Source organism: Talpa europaea (genome assembly GCF_964194135.1).
Source record: "Talpa europaea genome assembly, chromosome: 7".
In the NCBI taxonomy this organism is placed as follows: Eukaryota; Metazoa; Chordata; class Mammalia; order Eulipotyphla; family Talpidae; genus Talpa; species Talpa europaea.
The window spans coordinates 2719055-2739943 of NC_140074.1; the positions used below are offsets into that span (position 1 = coordinate 2719055).

Consider the following 20889-nt stretch of genomic DNA (forward strand, 5'->3'; position numbering starts at 1 on the left):
GGCCGTGCTGACTTCTGCTAGCTCAGCTTTGTGTGTGTGTAGAACTGGGGTGCAGGTCAGAGGTGCGGAGGGTGAGAGGATTCCCCAGGACAGACAGAGTGGGGAGCAGAACAGGCAGACTGACTGAAATCCACTGCTGAGGGGAGCAGCGGGGAGACAGGAGAGGTCTGCTGTGCCATGTGGGTAGCTCCCTGGCTGAGGATGGAACTCAGGCCTCAGTAGTGATAGACTTGACTCACCCCCAGGCCACCAGGGAGGCCCTAGCTCAGCCTTTGATGGAGTCCAATTGCAGCCCACGGCCAGGGGCGCCAGGTCACAATCATCCCTCTGCTCCTCAGTGTCCTCACCAGGGAATCGGGGAGGCAGCAGTGCCCGCCTCACAGGGCCGGGGCGTCAGGGCCCTCCTGCTGCTCAAGTTAGGTAACCAGCCCTGTCTCGCCACTAACTGGCCACAGGAGGGTCAAGCCCCAGCGGTAAGACCATGGTTTCCTCTGGATGGGGGGTGATTTCAGGGGTGCGTGTCACGTGTTTTCTACAACGAGTCTGGATGCTTCTGTGAGCAGGGACACGGCGATAAACGCTGCCTGACCCGCCAGCTCCTGGTCTGCTCTTCAGTGCTGAGACCCGCCTGGCCAAGGCGGAGGGGCAGGCTGGGTAGCTGAGACCTTGAGGGGCTGGGGAGGCGTGAGGACAGGTGCGGAGACGTCCAGATGAAGTCAGGGTGAGCCTGGTGAGCTCTGCCTCCCCTGGTTCTGAGAAGCCCAGGTCCCGGGAGCTGCAGAGCTCACCCCCATTGCTCCTTTGGCCACCACGGGGCTCCCTGTGCCAGGTGGAACCAGTCGGCCAGGCCAGAGCCTGCCACCACCGCTTCTCTCTGGCTGAACAGCCGACCCGTTAGGTACTTTGGGGAGGAATGTCACTGAGAACAGAGGTGGGGCGCTTGGCCTGGCTGCCGAGGAGGGTGGCACAGCTCTGGGGAATGGATGCTGGAAAGGGTGGCTGGCAAGGATGGGGTGCTGGGCTCCACGGGAGTTGGGTGGTCTGGGCTGGGTAGTGAGCCTACGTGCTGAAGTCCCGAGAGACCCCCGAATGCCATGGCATTAAGGATACAAAAATCATAAAATAAGAATCATTGGCCTCGTGAGGGTGGGTGACAGATACAGAAGACAGTCCTGGGGGCCCGCCCACGCCCAGCCCTTTACTCCCGCTGGGCTGCTGCAGGCCTGCTGCGGCCTCCAGCCGGCCCCAGCACCTGAAGCCAACAGCAGGGAGCGCCTTCCACCCCAGCCCGCGGGTTCCAGCCACCACGCCCGCCCTAGTGCCGTGTCCCTGCCTGCCAGGGCCTCTCCGCCAGGTGCACCCCTTAGATAAGGACCCTGTGGGGCTCACCCACCCTGCTCCTTTGCTTTGAATTGACCAATAGGGCTCTAGCCTGGGAACCCCAAAACACCCCACCCAGGACCCTGATAAAGGCCGGTGCCAGGGTCCCGACCCTCTGCACCCGCCTGGCCTCCCTGGGAGGCCCCTGCGCCGCCCCTCCTCCAGGACCGGTGGGTAAGAAAGGGCAGTCTCTCCAGCCTCTCCCCAGCTCTCCCCGCCTCACCCCTGCAACGGGGGCCCTGGGGGGCTCAGGAAAGCGAGGGATCACACGGGGAGGGGGCGGGGGGGGGGCAGAGGCAAGCCTGGGACGCCAGCCCGGAGCAGAGCAGGCCCTGAAGCCCTGCGGCGTCTCCTGCCGAGGGGGTGGCCCTCCGTGCCCCCCGCCCCGCCTCGGCCTCCCAGCCCAGGCCCACGGGGCTCAGGACGCCCAAGTCCCCCTGCGCCCCCTGCCCCGCAGAAGCTGCCTGCACCCCTCCCGCGCGGGTTCACACCCTGCGGCCCCGGGCCGCGCGGCTCATTTCCGCAGCCCCGAACACTCGCGGCCGCGGGGCGCGGGGCCGCCGCGGGGTGCGGGGCCGCCGCGGGGTGAGGGGCGCGGGGCCGCCGCGGGGTGAGGGGCGCGGGGCCGCCGCGGGGTGAGGGGCGCGGGGCGCGGGGCCGCCGCGGGGTGAGGGGCGCGGGGCCGGCCGGTCTCCGCCTTCTCGGCCGGCAGCTGCCCGAGCGCCCTCTAAGCCGCCCTCCCCCTCGGTCCCCCCGGCTGCGGGAGGGGGGGCCCGGGGCCCGCTGGTCCCCCGGCTGCTCGTGCCCGGGGCCCCAGGCGGGCACGGAGGGGCCCCTCGGCGGGGAGAGCCCGACGCCGTCCGTCTCCCGCAGGAGCACGCGGCCCAGGACGCGCATGCGCGCCGCCGGCGGACTACAACTCCCGGCGCGCCCCGCGCCGCCCCGCGCCGCCCCGCGCCGCCCGGAAGTGGCGCTCCGGGGGGGCGGCTCCTGGCGCGGCGCGGGGGCGGGCGGCCCGGCTGTTCGGGGGCGGCGGCGGGAGGCGGGCGCCCCATGCGCGCCCCCGGGACCCGCGATGGCGTCGGGAGGCGGCGACGGCGAGGGCGCCGCGGCCGAGGCCGACCGTCCCCACCAGCGGCCCTTCCTGATCGGGGTCAGCGGCGGCACCGCCAGCGGGAAGGTAGGGGCTGCGCGGCCCCGGCCGCTCCCCGACGCGGCCCCGCTCCGGGAGCCCCGGCGCCCGCCGGCCGAGAGCGGAGGCCGCCCGCCGCAGGGGCGCCCCGCCGGGCGTGGGGTGCAGCGGGGAGGGGGCGGGGCCCTGGGGGCGCGGGTCGGCCCCGCCAGGCCCGTGCCCCGCGGCCTCCTGCCGACCCCCACCTGTCGCTGGCCCCCGGGCCGCCCGTGGGTGGCGGGTCAGGTCCCTGAGGCCGGCGCTGGGCGGAAAGGGCCGCGGGAGGCCCGGGGGGAGGCCCGCGGCCCGGGGTGGACGCCGCAGGCCGCCTCCCGCTCCTGCCTTGCCAGTCCACCGTGTGCGAGAAGATCATGGAGCTGCTGGGACAGAACGAAGTCGACCACAGGCAGCGGAAGTTGGTCATTCTGAGCCAAGACCGGTTCTATAAGGTCCTGACCACGGAACAGAAGGCCAAGGCCTTGAAGGGACAGTACAATTTCGACCACCCAGGTAGCTATGGAGACCCGGCCTTGAAGGGCACATTTACCCCGCTTAGTCTGCGGCCTTTGCCCAGTGTCCCGGGCCCTGGGTGGCCTGGCAGGGGCCGCTGGTTCAGTTGGAGCCTGGCAGGAAGCCCACTCGGGCCTTGAAGACCACGGCTCTGCCTTGACTGCGGCCGTGGGTGTGTCCACTCCTGCCCACTGTGGGGGCTCTGGGCATACCCCACTGCCCACCTGGCCTTTTGTTTCCACACCTGCCCTAGGGTGCTTGGGGGGGCAGCTTGTCTCTTGGTCTGGTCAGGGGCTCAGGCGGAGATGGGGTGGGCAGAGGTGGGGGAGACGTCTCCTTCCCTCCCTCCCTGCCCGCACGGGCCTGTGTTCAGACCTCCAGGGCAGCAGCCTGAGCACTGCCACTGCCCCAGGGCAGCCAGGACAGGACCGGCGCTGTCCCTTGCAGACATTCCTGAGGGTCCTTGGCCCACCTGCACCCAGCTGTGGCTGGCGTACCCCGCGGCCCCCAGCACAAGAGCCACCTGCTTGTCTTACCTCTTCCATCCCTGCAGATGCTTTTGATAACGACCTGATGCACAGGACTCTGGAAAACATCGTGGAGGGCAAAACTGTCGAGGTGCCGACCTATGACTTCGTGACGCACTCCAGGCAAGCAGGTGGCTCCTGGGGGAGAGTGGTTGTGGGCTGGGAGCTGGTCAGGGCGCCCCGGAGCTGCCAGCCAGTGTCCGAGCAGGCCCTGTGGTAGGGTTTTCTGGGGATGCCCCTCCCCCACCATCGTCCGTTCAGTGCCGGGCCCCATCCACCTGTGCCTCTACCAGGGCCCATTTCTTGGTCCCACCTCACAGGTTACCAGAGACCACGGTGGTCTACCCGGCGGACGTGGTTCTGTTTGAGGGCATCTTGGTGTTCTACAGCCAGGAGATCCGGGACATGTTCCACCTGCGCCTCTTCGTGGACACCGACTCCGACGTCAGGCTGTCACGAAGAGGTGAGGCGGGCGCTGGTCTCTGCCCAGCCAGGACAGGCTGCCCTGCGGAGGCTGAAGGTGCCCCGCCCTGTCTCCCCAGTGCTCCGGGACGTGCAGCGAGGGCGGGACCTGGAGCAGATCCTGACGCAGTACACCACCTTCGTGAAGCCGGCCTTCGAGGAGTTCTGCCTGCCGGTGCGCCCCTCTTTCCTCTCGATGCCCATCCTCCCTTCGCCTGGGAGCTCCAACACCCAGCAGCCAGCTCTGGGCTCTAACTGCCTTCTCTGCTTCCCCTCCCTCGCCCGGGAGAGCCCCGGAGACCTCACTGCTGCCCCCCTGCTTTTTGTTTCCCCTCCTTCGTTCCCACCTTGGTGGGTGGGTGGGGGTTTGTCCGTCCGCCGCCCCAGACAGTGCCTGCAGTTGGGAGACACTCAGCAGGCCTCCCCACGCCCCGCCGGCCCAGCTGCAGGGAGGGGTGGCGCTGGCTTTGCCTCCATCCCAGCCCTGGCTCAGTAGGACTGGGGGCGCTGAAGAACCGTGACTGTTACTGCGCTTGGAGACACAGACACAGCACAGAGGAACCAGGGCCTGGCTCCTGCTTCAGAAAAGTAGGGCAGATGAGCTCTGTCTGCTATTTAAAGAACCCCCTGCTTTTTAAAACATTAATGTTCTCTGAAGTTTCTGGAAAATAATTAGAAAAGTAAATTGTTAGTCTTTCTGTTGTCCTTGGAGACACTTGGCGAAGTTGGCGGTTTATGGTAAAAGACTGGACAGCTCATCCGAGAGGACGGGCCCCAGCCTCGGCCCGAGGCCTTAGGTAGCCACACGTCGGGGCCACCATCCCGGCCGGCCTCTTGCACAGGGGCCCTCACTCTGGCAGGTCCTGTGGCGGGAAGGGCCCCGCCTGTGGCCCAGAACAGAGTTGGAGCTGTCGCCCACGGCGGGTTCATGGGAAAGAGCGGGCTCTGGGAGCCTCTGCAAGACCCCAGGAGAGAAGCCGGCTCCTCTGGTCGCCTGCCTGCTCTGCCCGAGGACGCCCGCGAAGCCCTGCCCCGTTGGCCAGGGCACAGGCGTGCGGGCGCCTGGCCAGCTCCTTGCTGCTGCTTCTAGCCCAGAGCAGTGTCTCTGGGGGGCAGAGCCTTCCAACCCCTCCTTTTTGCCTTGCAGACCAAGAAGTATGCTGACGTGATCATCCCGCGCGGGGTTGACAACATGGGTAAGGACGCCCAAGACGGCCCTCGGTGGGGGCGTCCTGGCTCCACGCCTCTCCAAGAAGCCCTGTGTGTGAGGCCTGCATGTCCATTTGTGGCACACGTCTCACGTGTGCTTTCAAAAGATCACCCATTGCACACGCTGTCTGGGTGCCGTGCCGCGTGTCGGTCGTATCTCAGAGCTACGGCAAGATCCCTGGGTCTGTCAGGGAATCCAGAGTTCTTAGCTCATGGAAACCCTTGCAGGCCAAGCCAGGGTGGTGTTCTGCCCACTGAGAGCTGTGCTTGAGCCACTGCCCGCAGGCCCCATGCCCACACGCCCCCATGCCCGCAGGTGCTGGCCAAGAGCCTCGTGGGGGGCCAGCCACCGCTCACCTGCCTTGTCCCCACAGTCGCCATCAACCTGATCGTGCAGCACATCCAGGATATTCTCAACGGCGACCTCTGCAAGTGGCATCGAGCGGGCGCCAACGGGCGGAGCTGCAAGAGGACATTTCCAGAGCCAGGAGACCATCCCGGGGTGCTGGCCACAGGCAAACGATCGCACTTGGAGTCGAGCAGCCGACCCCACTGAGAAGGGGGTGCTACCCCCAAGGGCCCCCGGCAGACACGCTTTTCGGGCCTGGGGCGGGAAGTGCCTGCCCGCCAACACATCCGCACCTCTCAGCATCCAGGCAGGGACCCAGGCCCCCCCCCAGCCAGGGCGACCCGTAGGCCGCATCAGTCCGTAGGACACCTGCAGCCCCACGTCAGGCGGGTGGAGTCTAGGTCACGGGTCGCCGAATGCGGGAGGAGTGTGGGCCCAGTGGGGACGTGGAGGGACCAGCCCGGTCTGGGCGCTGCACAGTGTTTGACGGTGAGCCCACAGCAGGTGCTTTTTCCAGAACCTGGCTCACGTCTAACTGAACCTTTGGAGGAGGTGTTACTTTGCTTTTTTACACGTTGTACATCCCAATGTTTTCACTTGTTCTCTGATGCGCCACGCTCCTTGTGACGCGGTCCAGTTTTGTGACCCACTGGCTGGTCGTGTCCGTCCACAGACGCGCTGATCTCAGCAGCTGCAGAGCTCCTTCGGCGGGGTGGGTGGGGGGGTCTCCTGGTCTAGGCCCCCGGGGCTGCCCCGTGCAGATGTACCCTCTGGCCAGTGTGTGCGCCGCTGCCCGGAGCCAGCTGTGCAGCCCCGGGTGCCGTGCTGCCCGCGCTCCCCACCCGGCCCCACGGCCGCACACTCAAGCCGTTACTAGCAGCTGGCGGCACAGGGCTCGTGGCTGGTTCTGAGGCCCACTGGCAGTTTTGTAAAACTTAACGTGCCCTTTGGGGAAGAAAATAAACAACAGCAAAAACAAATGTCAAATTGTCGCTGTTTTAATTGTATTTATGAAAAGGCCAACGCAGTACAAGGACTCCACGCGGCAGGCCAGGCAGTCCAAGAGGCTGCGCCCACGTGTCAGCAGAAGGCCCTGGCAGGGGTCACGGGCCCCGTGGCAGGACAAGCCAATCCTCACGACGGGGACTGAGCTCTGACCGCAGGCCTGTTGCTCAAGAGCTGCTGGACCTGAGCAGCTGTGTCCAGGGTGTTTCCTCGAGGGCCACTGGGGACAGCCCAGCTCAGCAGGGCCAGGGGTGCTGACCCCACCTCCCTGCCTTTGCTGCGAGTCTGATGCTAGGCCACACGCACACAGCGTGCCTTGGCCCAGGGCCTCAGAAGCGACGACCCAAAGGGCGTCATTATTGCCAGGAAGAAGGAAACTGCTCAAAGGCCCCTCAGGAGGGGAGCTGGCACCAGCCCAGCCGGCCCCCCGTTGAGGCACGCAGGACCGAGATGCCACCTTGTCCAGCCCAGGGGTTCCTCGCTGTGTCCGCGTCCTGCTAGTATTTTCGGATCAAGATGTCCCAGCTCTCTCGCCAGCGCAGGGCCTTGAGCTCCCCGGGTGACAGTGACTTGTCCCCGTAGGTCAGCGGACGCAGCGTGTTGAAGACCTGGCAGGCGGCGGAGAACCAGGCAACGACCAGGGCGTGGAAGAGGCTCCTCTGGAGCTGGGACCTGCACGGCGGCAGCATGGGCTCCAGCCCCCGTCCTTCCCTGCCGCCCCTTCAGCCCACCTGATGCGCTAGCTCGGCCGCCTCGCCCACTGCTAGAACCTTCTGCTTTAGCTCAACTGTCCCTAACCCCTCACATCACACCACATGAGCTACATAAGGTTCCTGATTTGCGAGAAGTCCACGCCTCCACGACTCACTCCGGTTGACAGAACGTTCTGGTTCGTCATTATCGCAGGCTGACTGTTCCAGAACACCCGCATTCCTGTCCCCTGCCTTTCCCAGCCACATCAGCAGCTTCATCCACATTTAGCCCTGACTCTGCCCTCTCGACTCCCATTTTTCATGCAAACTGAGCCAGTCCTGGCCCCACTGAACCAACGACTTGCATACCCGGCCGTGGCCTGGCCCCTCCCTGGTGGGGCTGACTGAACAGACCCGGGGTGCAGCGGCTAAGCCCCTACCTGCACAGGTGCTCACTGATGTGCTGCAGCAGCGCGGGCAGAAGGAGGATCTGGAAGGTGAGTGCTGGCAGGTAGTGGTAAAGGAAGAGTGTCTTCTCCATCATGAAGAAGGGCAGGTAGTTGACGGCCCAGCCCCCTGCACACATGGTCCCAGCCAGCACCCAGCGCAGCCAGGCATCTGGGGGAGAGACGGAGTCAGCTGCTCCACTCTGCTCTCACCACGCCCTCCCACTGGCTCTGCGGGAGGCAGAGACTGTCTAAAAGCTCCTCTTCCGTGTGGTTTCCACCCATCCCTCTGCAGAAAGTGGTCCTGGGAGGCAGGCCAGCCCCATGTGCCTACTATTGGGGTCCCCAGCCAGCTGGGCTAAAGCACTTGGGACACCAAGTCAGCCCTGGCTGCCCTGGGACCGCAAGGGGCCACATTTGCGCGGACCCGAGGGGCAGGCTGCAGGGAGAGGGCGGCTCAGTCCCCAGCAGCCACGCTCCCATGCCAGGCCGCCCTGCCTTGCACGTTTTCTTTTTCTGTTTGGAGGTGGTTTTCCTCACTTGCAAACATCATCCTGCGAGTACCAGCTGCACCCCCGCTGGGGCGGCAGAGACCCAGCCAGCGCTGCACCCCCTGCAGAGCCACCAAGGCAACATGGGAACCGAGCTACACTGTCTCTGGGGCTGGGTGTGGCTGGGGTGGCAGCTCTGCAGGGCTCTGGGGCGGGTGGAAGACCCACCCTCGGGCAGGTCGTGGATGCCCCTGCGGCGTCTGAGCAGGTACCAGAGGAAGAGCAGCGCGTAGGCCACCGTGGCCAGGCCGGCCGAAGCCCAGATCACGACGTTCCCCAACAGGTGGATCTGCGCCTGCGGGTGGGCGGGCACACAGAGCTGAGGCCTTTTCTAGAAAAGGGCTAAGGTGGCCATTTTGCAAGTTAAAACTGCAAACAGGATAGATGGGGCTTTGTCGGCAGGAGGACTGACTTGCTCCGCAAGGGTGTCCAGCTCCACCCGGCACACGGGGTGTCCTGCCACGCTGGGTGGGGGAGAGCCCAGCGCCAAGGGCCCAAAGGTCATCCCAGGGCCCCAGGGCCAGACAGCCGCAGTGAGCTTGTGAGGGCACCCACCCCGCCGCGCACGGCTCTAGACACCCAGCAGTGGGAAGCGCCGGGTGGGGCGCAGGCCGAGGCCAGCGGGTGCATCTTCCCTGCCAGGACGGGGTCAGGGTGTTCCCACAGCGGCAGCACAGCTGCTCCTGCCCCCGGGCCCTGAGAGAGGGCTGGCCCGAGCAGCCAGCCTGAGAGGCCAGCCGCGGGGCCCCAGGACGCAACAAACACACTCGGGGGCAGGGGTCGGGGGCCATGGCCACAGCTGCTCCACTCACGCTGGTCCTGGGGTGCAGCCAGTAAGCGATGTTGGTGTCCAGGGTGACCCAGTCCAGCGGCGTGGAGCTGTACTTGTGCTCCGACTCATCGCTTCTCACCGTCAGCATCCTCCACTGCGAGGCCCCGGCGTCAGTGGCCCGCCCGCGGGGGGACCCCAGCCCCACTTCCCTGGCCTCCCGCATGGCTGCGCCCCAGAAGGTGCCCAGCTGGGGGTTCCAGGCCCCACCTGATTTGGTTCAGGACGTAGATTTCCCAGTTCTGATTCTCTAGGGTGCCATTTCCACCCACCCTGTCCCGAGGCCGCGGGGTGAGGGTGCATGTGCCCCTCCAGCTCTGGAAAGGCACGGGCCATGGCAGCACCTGCCTGCTGGGAGCCTGCCCCCAGGAGCAGCCGCACGCCCCTCCGCCCCCGCCCGGCGCACCTGCAGCTCTGAGAACCGGGCCATGAAGCTCAGGTTGCGGCTGACGTCCGCCTGCGTCGGGGAGTGCAGCTCCAGCTCCCTCTCCTTCTGCTCCTGGCCTGACAACACGCCAGAGCCCAACAGAACGTGAGGAGGAGGCCAGGGTGCTCACGGCAACAGCGCTGCTCGATGAAAACCTGACGCCCCACCTTTCAGACAGCCCAAGCCATAGGGCTCCATGCAGCCCCCAATCCACGACTGCACCCCCAGGGGAAGAACTGAAAGCTCCGCTCACTCTGCCTTCAACGAGCTCTCGGAGTCTCTTTGGCTGTGGCTGCTTGGAGGAACCGAGCCTGCCGCGGCGCCCGAGCCCGCCCCCGGCCACAGAGCCCTCCCCGAGACGTGGCCCGGACTCACTCTGGCCGTAGCGGTGCTCCTCCACGTTCCACACCATGCTCTCGTGGTGACCCCGCGACAGCTTCTCCCCCACCACCTCCAGCTGCCGAAAGCCCCATTCCGGGAGATGCGCCCCACTCAGCTGTCAAAACCGAGGTAGATACAGGGTGACGGGATAGCCATGGGGTGAAGGGAAAGCCCAGCCCCAGCGCATCAGCAGGAACCCTCAGGGAGCCCCCCGTTGGGCCCAGTCTTGAGCCACGAGTCCTGCGTGGATGCCGGGAGCCCACAGCTTGCGCCGGGCCCAGCCAAGCGGAGCTCTTACCTTCAGGACAGCAGACGTGTTCACGTGCACCAGGCGCACCTCCGACAGGATGGTCTTCCAGATCTCCGTGTCCGACTCCCTGTTCACGATGTCCTGTAAGAGCAGGGCCTGTCCGTCACCTCCCTCACGTCCTTCAGGTTACAAGCAAAAACCAGTCACCGGCCGTCGGAAGTGACTGTCTGCGGGAGGAACAAGGGGCACCTGGGTGCTGGAGGCCGGGAGGGGCAGGTGAGGGAGGCACGGCAGCTCCTGCAGCCGCACAGGCCGTGGGGGGCTCAGCAGCGGAGACTGGAGGGTGGGTGTGCCTCAGCACACCTGCCCTGGCTCGGGGCTCGGCCCGCAGAGGAGGGTCCATGAAGGGAGGACAGGCCGTGCCCGAGAGCACCTGTCCCTGTGGTCCTGACCGTGGTGACGAAGCACTGACACCTGGAAGGCGCTTGGCTGGTCCTCGCTTAACTCATTGGAGTCTCCTGACTTTTGACGGCCCTGTGAAGGCGTGTGGCCACCAAGGGGACCAGAAGACCTAGGCGCCCAGTGGGAGCACGAGGGGTCAGCCTCACCCTTACTGTCCCCTGAGCACTGGTTCCTGCACATGTGGGAGCCTGGGCTGAAGGTGCCACCGGCAGGGACCATGGAGAATGCAGGGATCAGCCCTGAGCTCTTGGCAGCCAGAGAGGGGAGCGGGGCGGGGGGCGCCTGCAGCTCAGTGTCCATCCAAAGCTCCCACGGGCATGGGCAGCTGCAGACACCCCACCAGGGCAAGAACTCCGGGAGGAGGTGGCAGCAGCGGTCAGTCCAGTGGCTGACCAGAGGCCACGGGCCAGAGGGGCTGCCCACACAAACGCCAACCAGGGTGCAGACCCTGCTCGGCAGACACTGCAGCAAGCGGACCCTCACCCTGCTGAGAACCACGAGGCGGTGGGAGAGGTTGGTAAGTGGGAGCAGCGGAACCAACTGGAGCCCGGGAAGAGACTGGACTCATTGGGAGACCACCCAACACGACCGCTGGCTGTGGCTGCAGCCACGCCCCGGCGCTGAGCAAGTGCAGGCCCAGGCCCCTGCCTGCTTCCCAGCATGTCCCGTGAGCTCTGAAGCACCAGGGGTGTCAGTGGCGTGTGGTCCCTTGGTGGCGTGAACAGTCCCCCACAGGTCCAGCTGCCTCGGGACCCGCCCACCTGCACGGCGGCGGAGGGAAACTGCTAATACCAGCTGAGAGGCGACCGAGACCGTCTCCCTTGGTGAAGGGGGGTGTGAGGCCGAGCCCGTGGCTCCTCGTGCCCAGGAAGCCCCCGGCTCTGGCGGGCTGGCCACAGAGCCCAGCCAGAGCACCGCCACGGGCTGTCCACAGGAAACCACCAGAGCCCCGGGTCCCTGGCGAGGGCGTCTCTTCTTGAGAAAACACAGACTTTTTGTGCCAAAAGCCACCCCCCAGCCCCACCCAGCTGAGGGCTGTTCTGGCTGCTGCAGGTGCTCTGCGGAGAGAAAGCCTCGCGCCCAGTGCCCCGGGACTCACCAGCCTCCAGAGGCTCTGCGCAGGCATGGAGATGTTATAGTCGATGTAGCAGGACACCTCCTGTGAGTGAGGGGTCAGGGGGGCCGCCACGTCGTGCCTGCAGGACCAAAGCCAGGCCTATGGACAGGCGAAGCCACACCAGTCCCCCGAGCAGGTCCCGCCGCTCACTCAGCATCCTGCCTGCCAGGGCCCTTGGTGAACGCTCGGCCCTGCACTCTCTTGCCCGGAGAGCGGCCACAGCAAGGCCTGGAGACTGGCAAGGACAATCCCTGCGGCCCAGACAGGCCGTCGGCAGGTGACGCCTTCACCAGAATGGGCCAGGGCAGCATCAGGAAGCGGCCCGAGCAAAGCCAGTCGGTGGGCACGGGCGTCGCACAGAGCGTCCCGGGCGCCGGAGCAAGTGTGAGGCCCCAAGGGGATGGGGCACAGGATGGGCTGCCAGGGAGGCTGGTGGCCGGGCCGAGGGCCCGCTGCCAGGGAGGGGTGGTACGTCACTTTGGGGGGGCTCCAGAAGAAACGAGCAGACTGGTTTTGGCAGGTGGGGCTGCCAGGAGCAGGGGGTCAGGGAGCCAGTTCCCAGCGCACAGGACGAAGGAACAGCAAAGACAGATGGTGGAGCGAAGGGAGAAGGAAGTGGCCTCGCCTGGGGTCAGTTCTGAAGGCCAAGATGATGGGGTTTCCTGCTGTAGGGAACGTGGGACGGGAGCAAGAGGTGAGCATCCAGGAGGCCATGCTTTCAGGAGCAGGGGCCAGAGGCTGGAGGCCCTGGCGCCCGAGCGGGGTGCAGGGCACTGGGGAGGAGGGGCTGCAAGAGCTGCAGGGGAGGGGCTCCAAGGAGCAGGCAGGTGAGGGTGAAGCCCGGCAGCAGGAGGCTCCCCTAGCTGGCCTGTGGGGGGCAGGTACCCTCCGAGCAGCGCCCACACTTCCTTCTCTGCAGAAAGCATTCAGCTGTCTCGGCCCCCGTGGAGTGCACCAGCCGCCTCCTGGGACACTCACGTGTTGAGGACACGGGTGGTCATGCCGTGGACCAGCTGCACGATGTCGCCGTGCCGCACAGGCTTCGGGGGGTTGCTCACCACCAGCTGGTGCCTGGAAGACATGGGGGTGCAGCTGGTGGTGCCAGTTTCTCGGGGACCAAGGGTTCCAGGTGTTCATGTGGAGGGATCTGCTCAGCTGGTTTGGAGCTGCTACAAGGTAAACTCGTGTGTAAATGGAACACACACTTGACTTGATCTTCTGGAAACCTAAGGTTACTTTCCAAAGGCGGGTCCATTCGCCAGGACCCTGTGCCAGCTGCTCTGTATTGGACTCGCTGTCCCGCAACAGTCACTCGGTAAAAGCCGACAGGGGCTGTGAGGTCCGAAGCACATGGAGGGACAGCCAGGCATGGCTGCTGCCCCCACGAGACTGCCCAAGTGGACAGTGGCAGCGCGGAAGTGGGCGTGCAGTCTTGGAGGAGCTGGGCCTCAGGTTCTAGGAGGACAGTTCCAGCCGCATTAGCACATGAGGAGCCATGTGGGCGTCTGTCCTGCCGAAGAGCTGGACGGGCCAGACCTTTAGGCCTGCAGGCCACAGTGCAGGGTCTCATTCCAGACAAAGGGCCATGGAAGCTGGGGAAGGGTTTGAGCAGGAGGGCGACCGTAGGGACGGCTGGACCAGGATGGGGGAAGGCAGGAGCAGCGGAGCTGGCCTTGGGAAGGGGGTGGAGATCGGTACAGAAGCCTGGTGGAGTCGGGAGGCCTGGAGGAGTGGAGGTGGGGCCTCCACGGGGGAGGCCTGAGCAAGAGAATGCCCTCGAGGGGCTGGTGTTTGTGTCTGGGGGGACACAGGGAGCTAGCAGGTCACCCAGCACCACCTAGGCCCGACCTGGGGACATGCAGCAAAGCGCTGGAAGCCAAGCTAGAGGGGGCGCGGCAGACAGGGCAAGGGAGCCAGCCAGGCCCAGAGGGAGCGCCCAGCCGGGACCCGCACGCACCTCCCTGGCTCCTTCACCATCCACCAGTTGTTGACGTCCTTGAAGGGGTAGCAGGTCACCTGCTGCTGGTGGGAGCTGCCTCGGCCGCTCTCGTATCTGCAAGAGGGTGGGTGCGGGGTCAACACCTCCCCCCAGCCTTCCCCTGGACTGCCCCGCAAGGTGTTCGGGAAAGATCAGGACAAACAGCAGTTTCGAGGAGGAGCAGCCCGAGCGGGGCGGGTCGGACTGAGACAGAGGGGCGCGGGGTCGTCAGAATCGAAGCCGCGACTCCCTGGCGCCTGGACCGGCAGTGAGAGCCGGCAGCGGCAGCCGGGGAGGCAGCGGCCGGGCTTACATCATGGGGTAGGTGCTCTGGTGGGAGTGCAGCCAGCAGGGCACCGGCTTCCCGAAGGCGCTCCTCAGAGTGACCTGGGACCCGTAGGCCACCTCCAGGGGCTGGCCTTGCGTGATCCGGGCGAGGCCTCCCTAAGACAGAGGCGAGTGTTGGCGGGAGCGGGCATCCCGGGCAGCCAGCTCCCTGCGGGGCCTCGGCCCTGCCTGTCCCCACACCCACTCAGGCTGCGGCCCCCCGGAAGCTAACCCTGGAGGGGCCGAGCACTCAGCCAATCCTTCCACATGCATCGTGACCCCTCAGCCTCCCTCCTGACCCGCCCCACGAGCAGAAGCGGGGTGCCGGCCCTGTCGCACAGCACAGCCGGGGGCGCCGGTGAGCGGCTGCCAGCCCGGAGGCGCCTGACCACACCCCGCCCCAGGCAGCCAGCCCTGCCCGCCCGTCCACACCGTCACCGCGTGGAGGACGAGCCCGCGCCCGCTGCTTTCATCCGGGCTGTCCTCCGAAGCTCGCTCGGTAGCGCTTACAGAGGAAAACCGAGCCGGCGCTGCCCTCCCGTCTGCGGCCTGGGCCCACTTCTCACCTCCAAGCTGGCCTGGAAGGCACTGGACATGATCTGGTCGTGCGGCCCAGAGCGGTAGAGCAGCCTCAGGTGGACGTAGAAGAAAAGCAGGTACATGGCCACCGGGATGACCAGCAGGGCCCCCACTCTGGCCAGCAGGTGGCAGAGCACCCGCACCTGCGGGGAGCAGGGGTGCTGCAGCTCCCACGCCAGAAGGCCCCCCCCAAGTGCACCGCCCATGGGCAGCACCTACGTTGGACAAGGTCCGGTCCCCTATGAGGCGCCAGGCCTGCACGGCAGCAGCGCTGAGCACGAGCAGGTATGTGAAGATGCCCACGTATTTCACGCTGAAAGGACACAGTCGAGGGGAAACTCAAGTGAGACCTGGCAGGAGGACACGGGCGGGTCGGCAGGCGGGGACCCTCCGTGCGGCCTGCACTTACCCCACGGCGCAGGAGCAGGCCACCCCAGTCAGCGTCAGCCAAAACCACCAGCTCAGAGAGAAGGGCCTGGGAGATGCAGGAGAGCAGGAAAGGGGCAGCTCACACAGCACCCCACAAAGGCCAGCGAGGACGCGGGCTGCCAGCTGGGGCCACTGCCTGCCCCAAACTCAGGCACCAGCACACCCTCAAACATCAGTCCGCCAGAATTCTTTCCAGCTAGAACTTTTTCAGGTGATTTAAGTCACAGAGAAATGAGGGTGGACTCATGAGGTCAGAGCCCATCTAGGCGACCGGGGAGACTTTAAGTGAGCAACTCCCCCAAGACGGGAAGCTACCAGGCCTCTCCTCTCGCTGCCCAGGAGACGCACATCCTGCTCCGCACCTGTGTCTCTGGGAGCGGGAGAACTTGAGGAAGGACAGCACTGCCAGGAGGTCAAAGAAGATAAGCACCGACTCCAGGAGCATCAGCCGCGACTGAGTGATCAGCGAGTTCTCTGCGAAGGAACGGGGCAAGGTGGCGGTGTGAGGGTGCGCCCAGCGGGGGACACGTCCTGGGCGCCACAGCACAGCCAAGGGGCTGGAAGGGGCCAGGCCCAGAACCAGGAGGGCAGATGCTCAGGGGTGAGGCCTGTCCCTGAGCCCCTCTGGTCCGGTTGTCATCTGCAGAGGTGACGCTGCCCGTGCATGGCCGAGAATGTTAAAACACGGGAGGCGTCCCTCAGAAACGAGTGCTCCCTGTCTCCCCAGCAGCTCCCCGTCCGTCTCAACTGGCCAAGGCCTGGGGGCGGTGCGGGCAGGGGCAGGTATGTTTCATGAGGGGCTTGCTTGGTGGTGGGACGGTGCTCGGTCCGCCCTCCCCACTGCCCCCATGATGGTCTGAACACGTGGCTCGGCTCCCCAGCCCGGGCATGGTGACCCCCAGCCCCCCAGGCCGGGCCCAGGGCTCACCTATCAGCAGCAGCAGGGCCGCTCCCGTGGCGGTGCAGTGGGAGAAGCGCAGCTCCCATATGATCTGGTAGGCCAGGGGTACGGACAGCGCCCCGGCCAGGGCGGGCAGCAGGCGCAGGGACCACACCGGCACATTAGGGCTGTACTCTGCAAGGCAGGCACACGGCGGGCTTGTGCTCGGTGCACACCCCGCCTCCACGGGCAGCGGCTGTGTGGCACACAGTGTGTCGTGCTCACAGACCAGCACGCCAGCCTCCCAGGTGGGGCGACGCCGGGCCAGCACGTGTAGACTGCAGGGAAGGGCTCAGAACCAGCTTCTTAGAAAGCACGGTGCCAACTAGGGGTTCTGAGACTCACCCCTGCTTTACCCATCTATAAGTTCACCCCGTCTACTTCCAAGACTCCGGCAACACTCGAAGAGCACGCACAGAAGATATTCATTAGTGGCTGCCAGGTGAGGTACCCTGGGTGCCCAGTGCAGGTAAAGCCCTCACAGTGGGAGATGCCAGGACATGAGCGGACGCGGCAGGTGTCTTTCACGTGGACTCAGATGCACCCTCCCACCCTCCCTCCAGACGCTACCCCGCGGCTGCCAGTCCCTCTGAGCGGCACCACCTCCCGCTGCGGTACGTGCCAATGAAGGTGGGGAATGAAAATGGCCTTTTACCTGCTCCAATCCTGTTCCACAGAAAGTTACCATCAAATCCGCCTAAATAACCTGAAACAGAAGGCTCGTCAGCAACTGGCCCACTTTGCAAACACTTCCCGAGGACCAAGGGCGCAGGGGACGGTGAGTGAGTCATGAGCACCAGACACGTCCTCCGCCCAAGGAACCCCACCACAGCCTTCAAAGGGCTCCCCCTCTTGGACAGGAGTCCTACCTCCCAAGGCCAGCAGCATGTGGCCGAACGGGGGTCCGCTGCCATCCAAAAAGAAGACCCGCTTCATGTAAAAGGAGATGTACTGCCCGTAATACACTTCGTCAAAGCTGAAAAAGCAAAACCCGTGCCACATTCAACTGGAAAACTCCACCACGCACAAGCAGCTCCAAGGCAAACACGGGCCAGCTCGACCCTGAACAACTTCAGGGGCCCCAGCAGGGGCCACCCCAGTCTCGCCCCAAGCCCGAACATCCCCACACGCGTTCTTCACCCAGGACAGGAAGGAAAATCCACCAAAAACAGCTGGGCCCTCGGGGAGTTTGCCCGACACTGACTCTCTCCCTAGTTTTTGATTTAGGGGTGCACCGTGAGCCCACCCGTGGAGCGGCCTCATAGCCGTGGGGCTGGGCCCATCCACCGGCACCTCTGCGCAGAGTCAGACCTGGGACCTGGTGCCCCAGGAAACCAGTGTGAAAGGGAAAGAGAAATGCAAAAATGAACCCGCAGGGCAGCTGAGGAGGCAAAGTGATGGGGCCGGGAGCCAGGGTGAGGCGGTGGTATGGCGCGGGCACCACCCGGCTCTGCCAATTTGTCGGATTCACTTAAAAACCACCCACCCCAGGGAGGGCGGCTCTGAGGGGCGAGTGGCGGTCACGCCGCCATCTCCGTACTCTGGCATGTCTGGCACCTTCCACCACGGAGAGTGAAGTGGAAAAGAACACGCGGGGCCCATCAGGTGAGAAGCGGCCCCGTGATCGCAGGGGCCGGGGCCTCCGCCACCGCAGCGCCGGGGGGGGGGGGGGGGGGGGGGGGGGGGGGGGCAGAGCCCGACTTCCAAACTCCTCCAGCCTCGGGCGCCGGGGCCGGCGCGCTCCTGGGACAGACCCGGCGCCAGAGACACCCGCCCCAGGTGCCCCAAGCGCAGAGACGCCCGCCGTCAGACCAGCGCTCCCCGCGCGCTCACGCTGCCGGGCCGGGCTCCCCGGGACCGAGGCGCCGAGCGGGGGTCCACCCCGGCGGGCCCCGCTTACACCACGGCGCGCGGGGAGGCGAGCTGCCACAGCCGGCTCAGCAGCCCCGCCGCCGCCAGCGCCGCCAGGCTCAGGTTGACGCGCGCGGTCACCACCACGGGGCGCTTCAGGAGCCCCAGCATCTCGCAGAGCGCAGGCCGGGGGCGCCTGGAAATGAAGGCCGGGCGGGGAGTGAGGGGCGACGCCGCGGGCTCGGGAGGCCGCGGGGCCCCGGAGGCCGGCGCAGGTGGGCGGCGCGGGAGAGGCGCGGGGCGGGCCGGCCTCCCGGCGGGGCGAGCGCCGCGGCGGACCTGGGCCCGGCCGCGGCGCCCGCCCCGGCCCAGCCCCTCGCGCCCGCGTCCGCGGCGGCGCCGCCCCGGAGGCCGCCCCCCGGCCCGCCCCTCCCGGACCCCCCTTCCCGGACCCCCCTTCCCGGGCCGTCCCAGGAGTCGCCCTGGGGCGCCCCCCGACACCCCCCCGCCCCCCGCCCCGGGCCAGGTGCCCTGGAGCCCGTCGTCCCCGGCCCCGGCTTTCGGCCGCGCTCCCGCCCCGGCCCCGCGCGGCTCGCACTGACTCCGGCCGGTCGGTCCCGCCGGGGCCGCGGCGCCCCTGGAGCCGCGGGGAGCGCAGGCCGTTGCGGGGTCCGGCCGCGCGCAGGTCGACGCCGCTCGGCGCCCCGCGCCGCGGATCACGCGCTCGACGCTCGACTCGCCGAGCCTGCGGGCCCGCGGGGCGGCCGCGCGTGCGCGCTCCGGGAGGGCGTCCGCGCGTGCGCAGGGGCCGGAGGGGCGCGCGCCCGGGGCCGGCGCCGGCCCCCCGGCCCCGCCCCCCGGCCCGACTCGGCCTCCCCTCCCCGCGCCCCCGGGGACACCCCGAGCCGGGGCCCGGCGCACCCCGAGAAACGCGCGCGGCACACGAGGCCTAAGAACGCATGCTCCGCTCTGGTGGTGGTTTTTCCTTTTTTTTTATTTAAATAAGGAGAATTCTTTCATATGGAAAGAGCTAGTACAGTCACATATCTGAAAGGAGAAACAATAGTGGGGCCCCAGCGAGGCAGCCTGGCGCGCCCCGTCCGGGGACCGGGCCGGGCGGGGGCGCCACCACCCGACCCCCCCCAGGGTGAGTTTCCCCAAGTCATGTAGAAACAAGCTGCACGTTACACCGCTAGCCATCGTCTGCCCTTTCAAATATCTGGTCTACATGAAGACAGAGGGAAAGGCCGAAATAAAAGTAAAAGCAAACAAAAACAAGACACAACCCTCAGGAACAGCAACCAAAACTCCCCAGACCCTTTCTACTATGCAAGGCATGAGGTCGGAAGGTCAGGGGAAAGCGTCCCCTTCCACGGCGAAGCCACCCCCACGGAGCCCGAAGAGGTTTCCGCTCAGAGGCTTCTGAGCGACCCGAAGCCAGGGCCCCGAGGAGGGGGACACTCCAGTCTGGGAGGGTGCCCCGCCACCCAGTCAGGGCGGACACGTGAGCAGCAGGCGGCACGCCCTGGTGGTCCCGGTTGCCAGGGGCTGGGGCCTGAGGGTATCTGGGCCGGGCACTAGCTGCTCTGCCCGATGCGCTCCGTGTCAGGCGCGCGCCACACTTCAGTCGGGAAGAGCCGGCTTTCTGGAGGTCTGCGTCACCCACTCGTGACATAGTCCCTGGCGGTGGATGGCTGTTTCCAACAGAGCTTCTAACTCGGGCTTGCTGTGGAGAAGTGAAGAGGGACAAATACAGATTTGCGCAGCAACATGCAGCTACTCGGCCAGGGTAGAGGACCAGACAGCAGGTCGGGCTTGCCAGTTAGCCACCAGCTGCCACGTGGACCAGTTCCGAACACGCCTGCACACGGGCACGCCGCAGCTCCTTGGCTCTCAGCCTCAGTCACAGACCTCGGCAATAACCGTCTAGAAGGCAGATCCAGAAGACAGGAGGGCGAGGGCCTAGCTGGAGAAAACCTGTGCCAGTATCTAGACATTCAAATATCCCCGGACGTGGCCGTGGCCTGCCGTTAGGACTCAACCAACCCTTTTTCCTAAACGTGTAATAGAATCATCCTTTGTCTGACTCCTGAAGGGACCTAGAGAGCCCAGAGTTTTTAGTTCCAAGTCTGAAAACAGTAATGTAGACAAAGGGGAAGGGACAGTAACCAGACCCAATGCAGCCGGCAGGTAAGTCTTCAGTGGGCTGATGCCACTGCTCACGCACGGCCCCACGCTCCGGGATGGCACCCACTGAGCAGCGACACTGGACACTGCTGCAGGGCCACTGGCCAGGGCGAAGCTGCCAGCATGCGGGCGGGAGGGCACGTTTGGCAGGCAGCAGTGCTGACCCCTCACCAGCCGGGACAGCAGCAAAGGTCGGGTGCTGGTCTTCACCTGTGCCGGCCGAAGGCCCCACAGCAGTCAGGCGAACTCTCTGTGGGGCTTTGCCCCCTCCCAAGGATGGGGCTAAAACCAAAATAAGACCCTACCTCCTATTACTTGGCGCTTGACTCTAAAACCACATGAAAGGAAGAGGATATTGCACCTTAAAAACATCTCCGCACTAAAAACTGCATTTAATCAGACCAAGGAAAGGTTGGGGTGCAGGCAGGGCCCAGGACAGCCCTCTGCCCCTCAAGTTCAATTCAAAATCTGTATCTTAGCGGGAAGGAGACCGCAGCGTGGGCACACACAGGCGGTGATCGCACTCAACTTCACATGCAATTTCCTGGCCTTTCCTGCACAGAATAATCCAGACATTATATATAAATAGAGCAGTGAAACATTTACTTTTTTTCCACCTAGACCTACAACATCAATACATATAAATAAATTCTAGTGTTTTCTGTTTTTATTGGGGGCAGGGGTAGATCCAGGGTAGAAGGGACTAGAAAAGAGGACCCTTTTTTCCCCTCACGCAGGAAGTGCTGTCCCTCTTGACGGCAGCTTCATCTGATGGGCAGATCTGGAGTTTGTAACAGCATCCGGGACTGTTCTGTTGAATTTCAAAATGA

At 65.6% G+C, this 20889-nt stretch overlaps 2 protein-coding genes across 9 annotated transcripts; one reads left to right on the plus strand and one right to left on the minus strand.

The window, feature by feature from the left end:
• Nucleotides 1-2361: 2361 nt before the first annotated feature.
• On the plus strand, nucleotides 2362-6055 carry UCK1 (uridine-cytidine kinase 1). 5 transcript variants are annotated; one of them, XM_084236093.1, is made up of 7 exons: nucleotides 2362-2560; nucleotides 2902-3061; nucleotides 3615-3719; nucleotides 3917-4051; nucleotides 4131-4375; nucleotides 5198-5246; nucleotides 5634-6055. In XM_084236093.1, the coding sequence occupies exons 1-7, from the start codon at nucleotides 2456-2458 to the stop codon at nucleotides 5813-5815; spliced, it is 981 nt and encodes a 326-aa protein (XP_084092219.1). In that variant the 5' UTR covers nucleotides 2362-2455; the 3' UTR covers nucleotides 5816-6055. The 5 variants fall into 5 exon arrangements, with proteins under 5 accessions (XP_084092219.1, XP_084092221.1, XP_084092223.1 ...); XM_084236095.1 differs by having other exon boundaries at nucleotides 4131-4225; XM_084236097.1 differs by having other exon boundaries at nucleotides 3615-3711; nucleotides 3978-4051; nucleotides 4131-4225.
• A 744-nt stretch (nucleotides 6056-6799) lies between these two features.
• POMT1 (protein O-mannosyltransferase 1) lies at nucleotides 6800-18043 on the minus strand (the record flags this gene model as incomplete). Of its 4 annotated transcripts, XM_084236748.1 has the most annotated exons (19): nucleotides 6800-7285; nucleotides 7746-7923; nucleotides 8471-8597; nucleotides 9115-9228; nucleotides 9538-9635; nucleotides 9934-10054; nucleotides 10238-10330; nucleotides 11751-11847; nucleotides 12747-12839; nucleotides 13726-13821; nucleotides 14060-14190; nucleotides 14640-14795; nucleotides 14872-14965; nucleotides 15062-15127; nucleotides 15444-15555; nucleotides 16010-16156; nucleotides 16677-16727; nucleotides 16891-16997; nucleotides 17922-18043. In XM_084236748.1, the coding sequence occupies 19 exons, from the start codon at nucleotides 18041-18043 to the stop codon at nucleotides 7111-7113; spliced, it is 2178 nt and encodes a 725-aa protein (XP_084092874.1). In that variant the 3' UTR covers nucleotides 6800-7110. The 4 variants fall into 4 exon arrangements, with proteins under 4 accessions (XP_084092874.1, XP_084092875.1, XP_084092876.1 ...); XM_084236749.1 differs by lacking the exon at nucleotides 12747-12839; XM_084236750.1 differs by lacking the exons at nucleotides 9538-9635; nucleotides 9934-10054.
• Between the last annotated feature and the right edge of the window lie 2846 nt (nucleotides 18044-20889).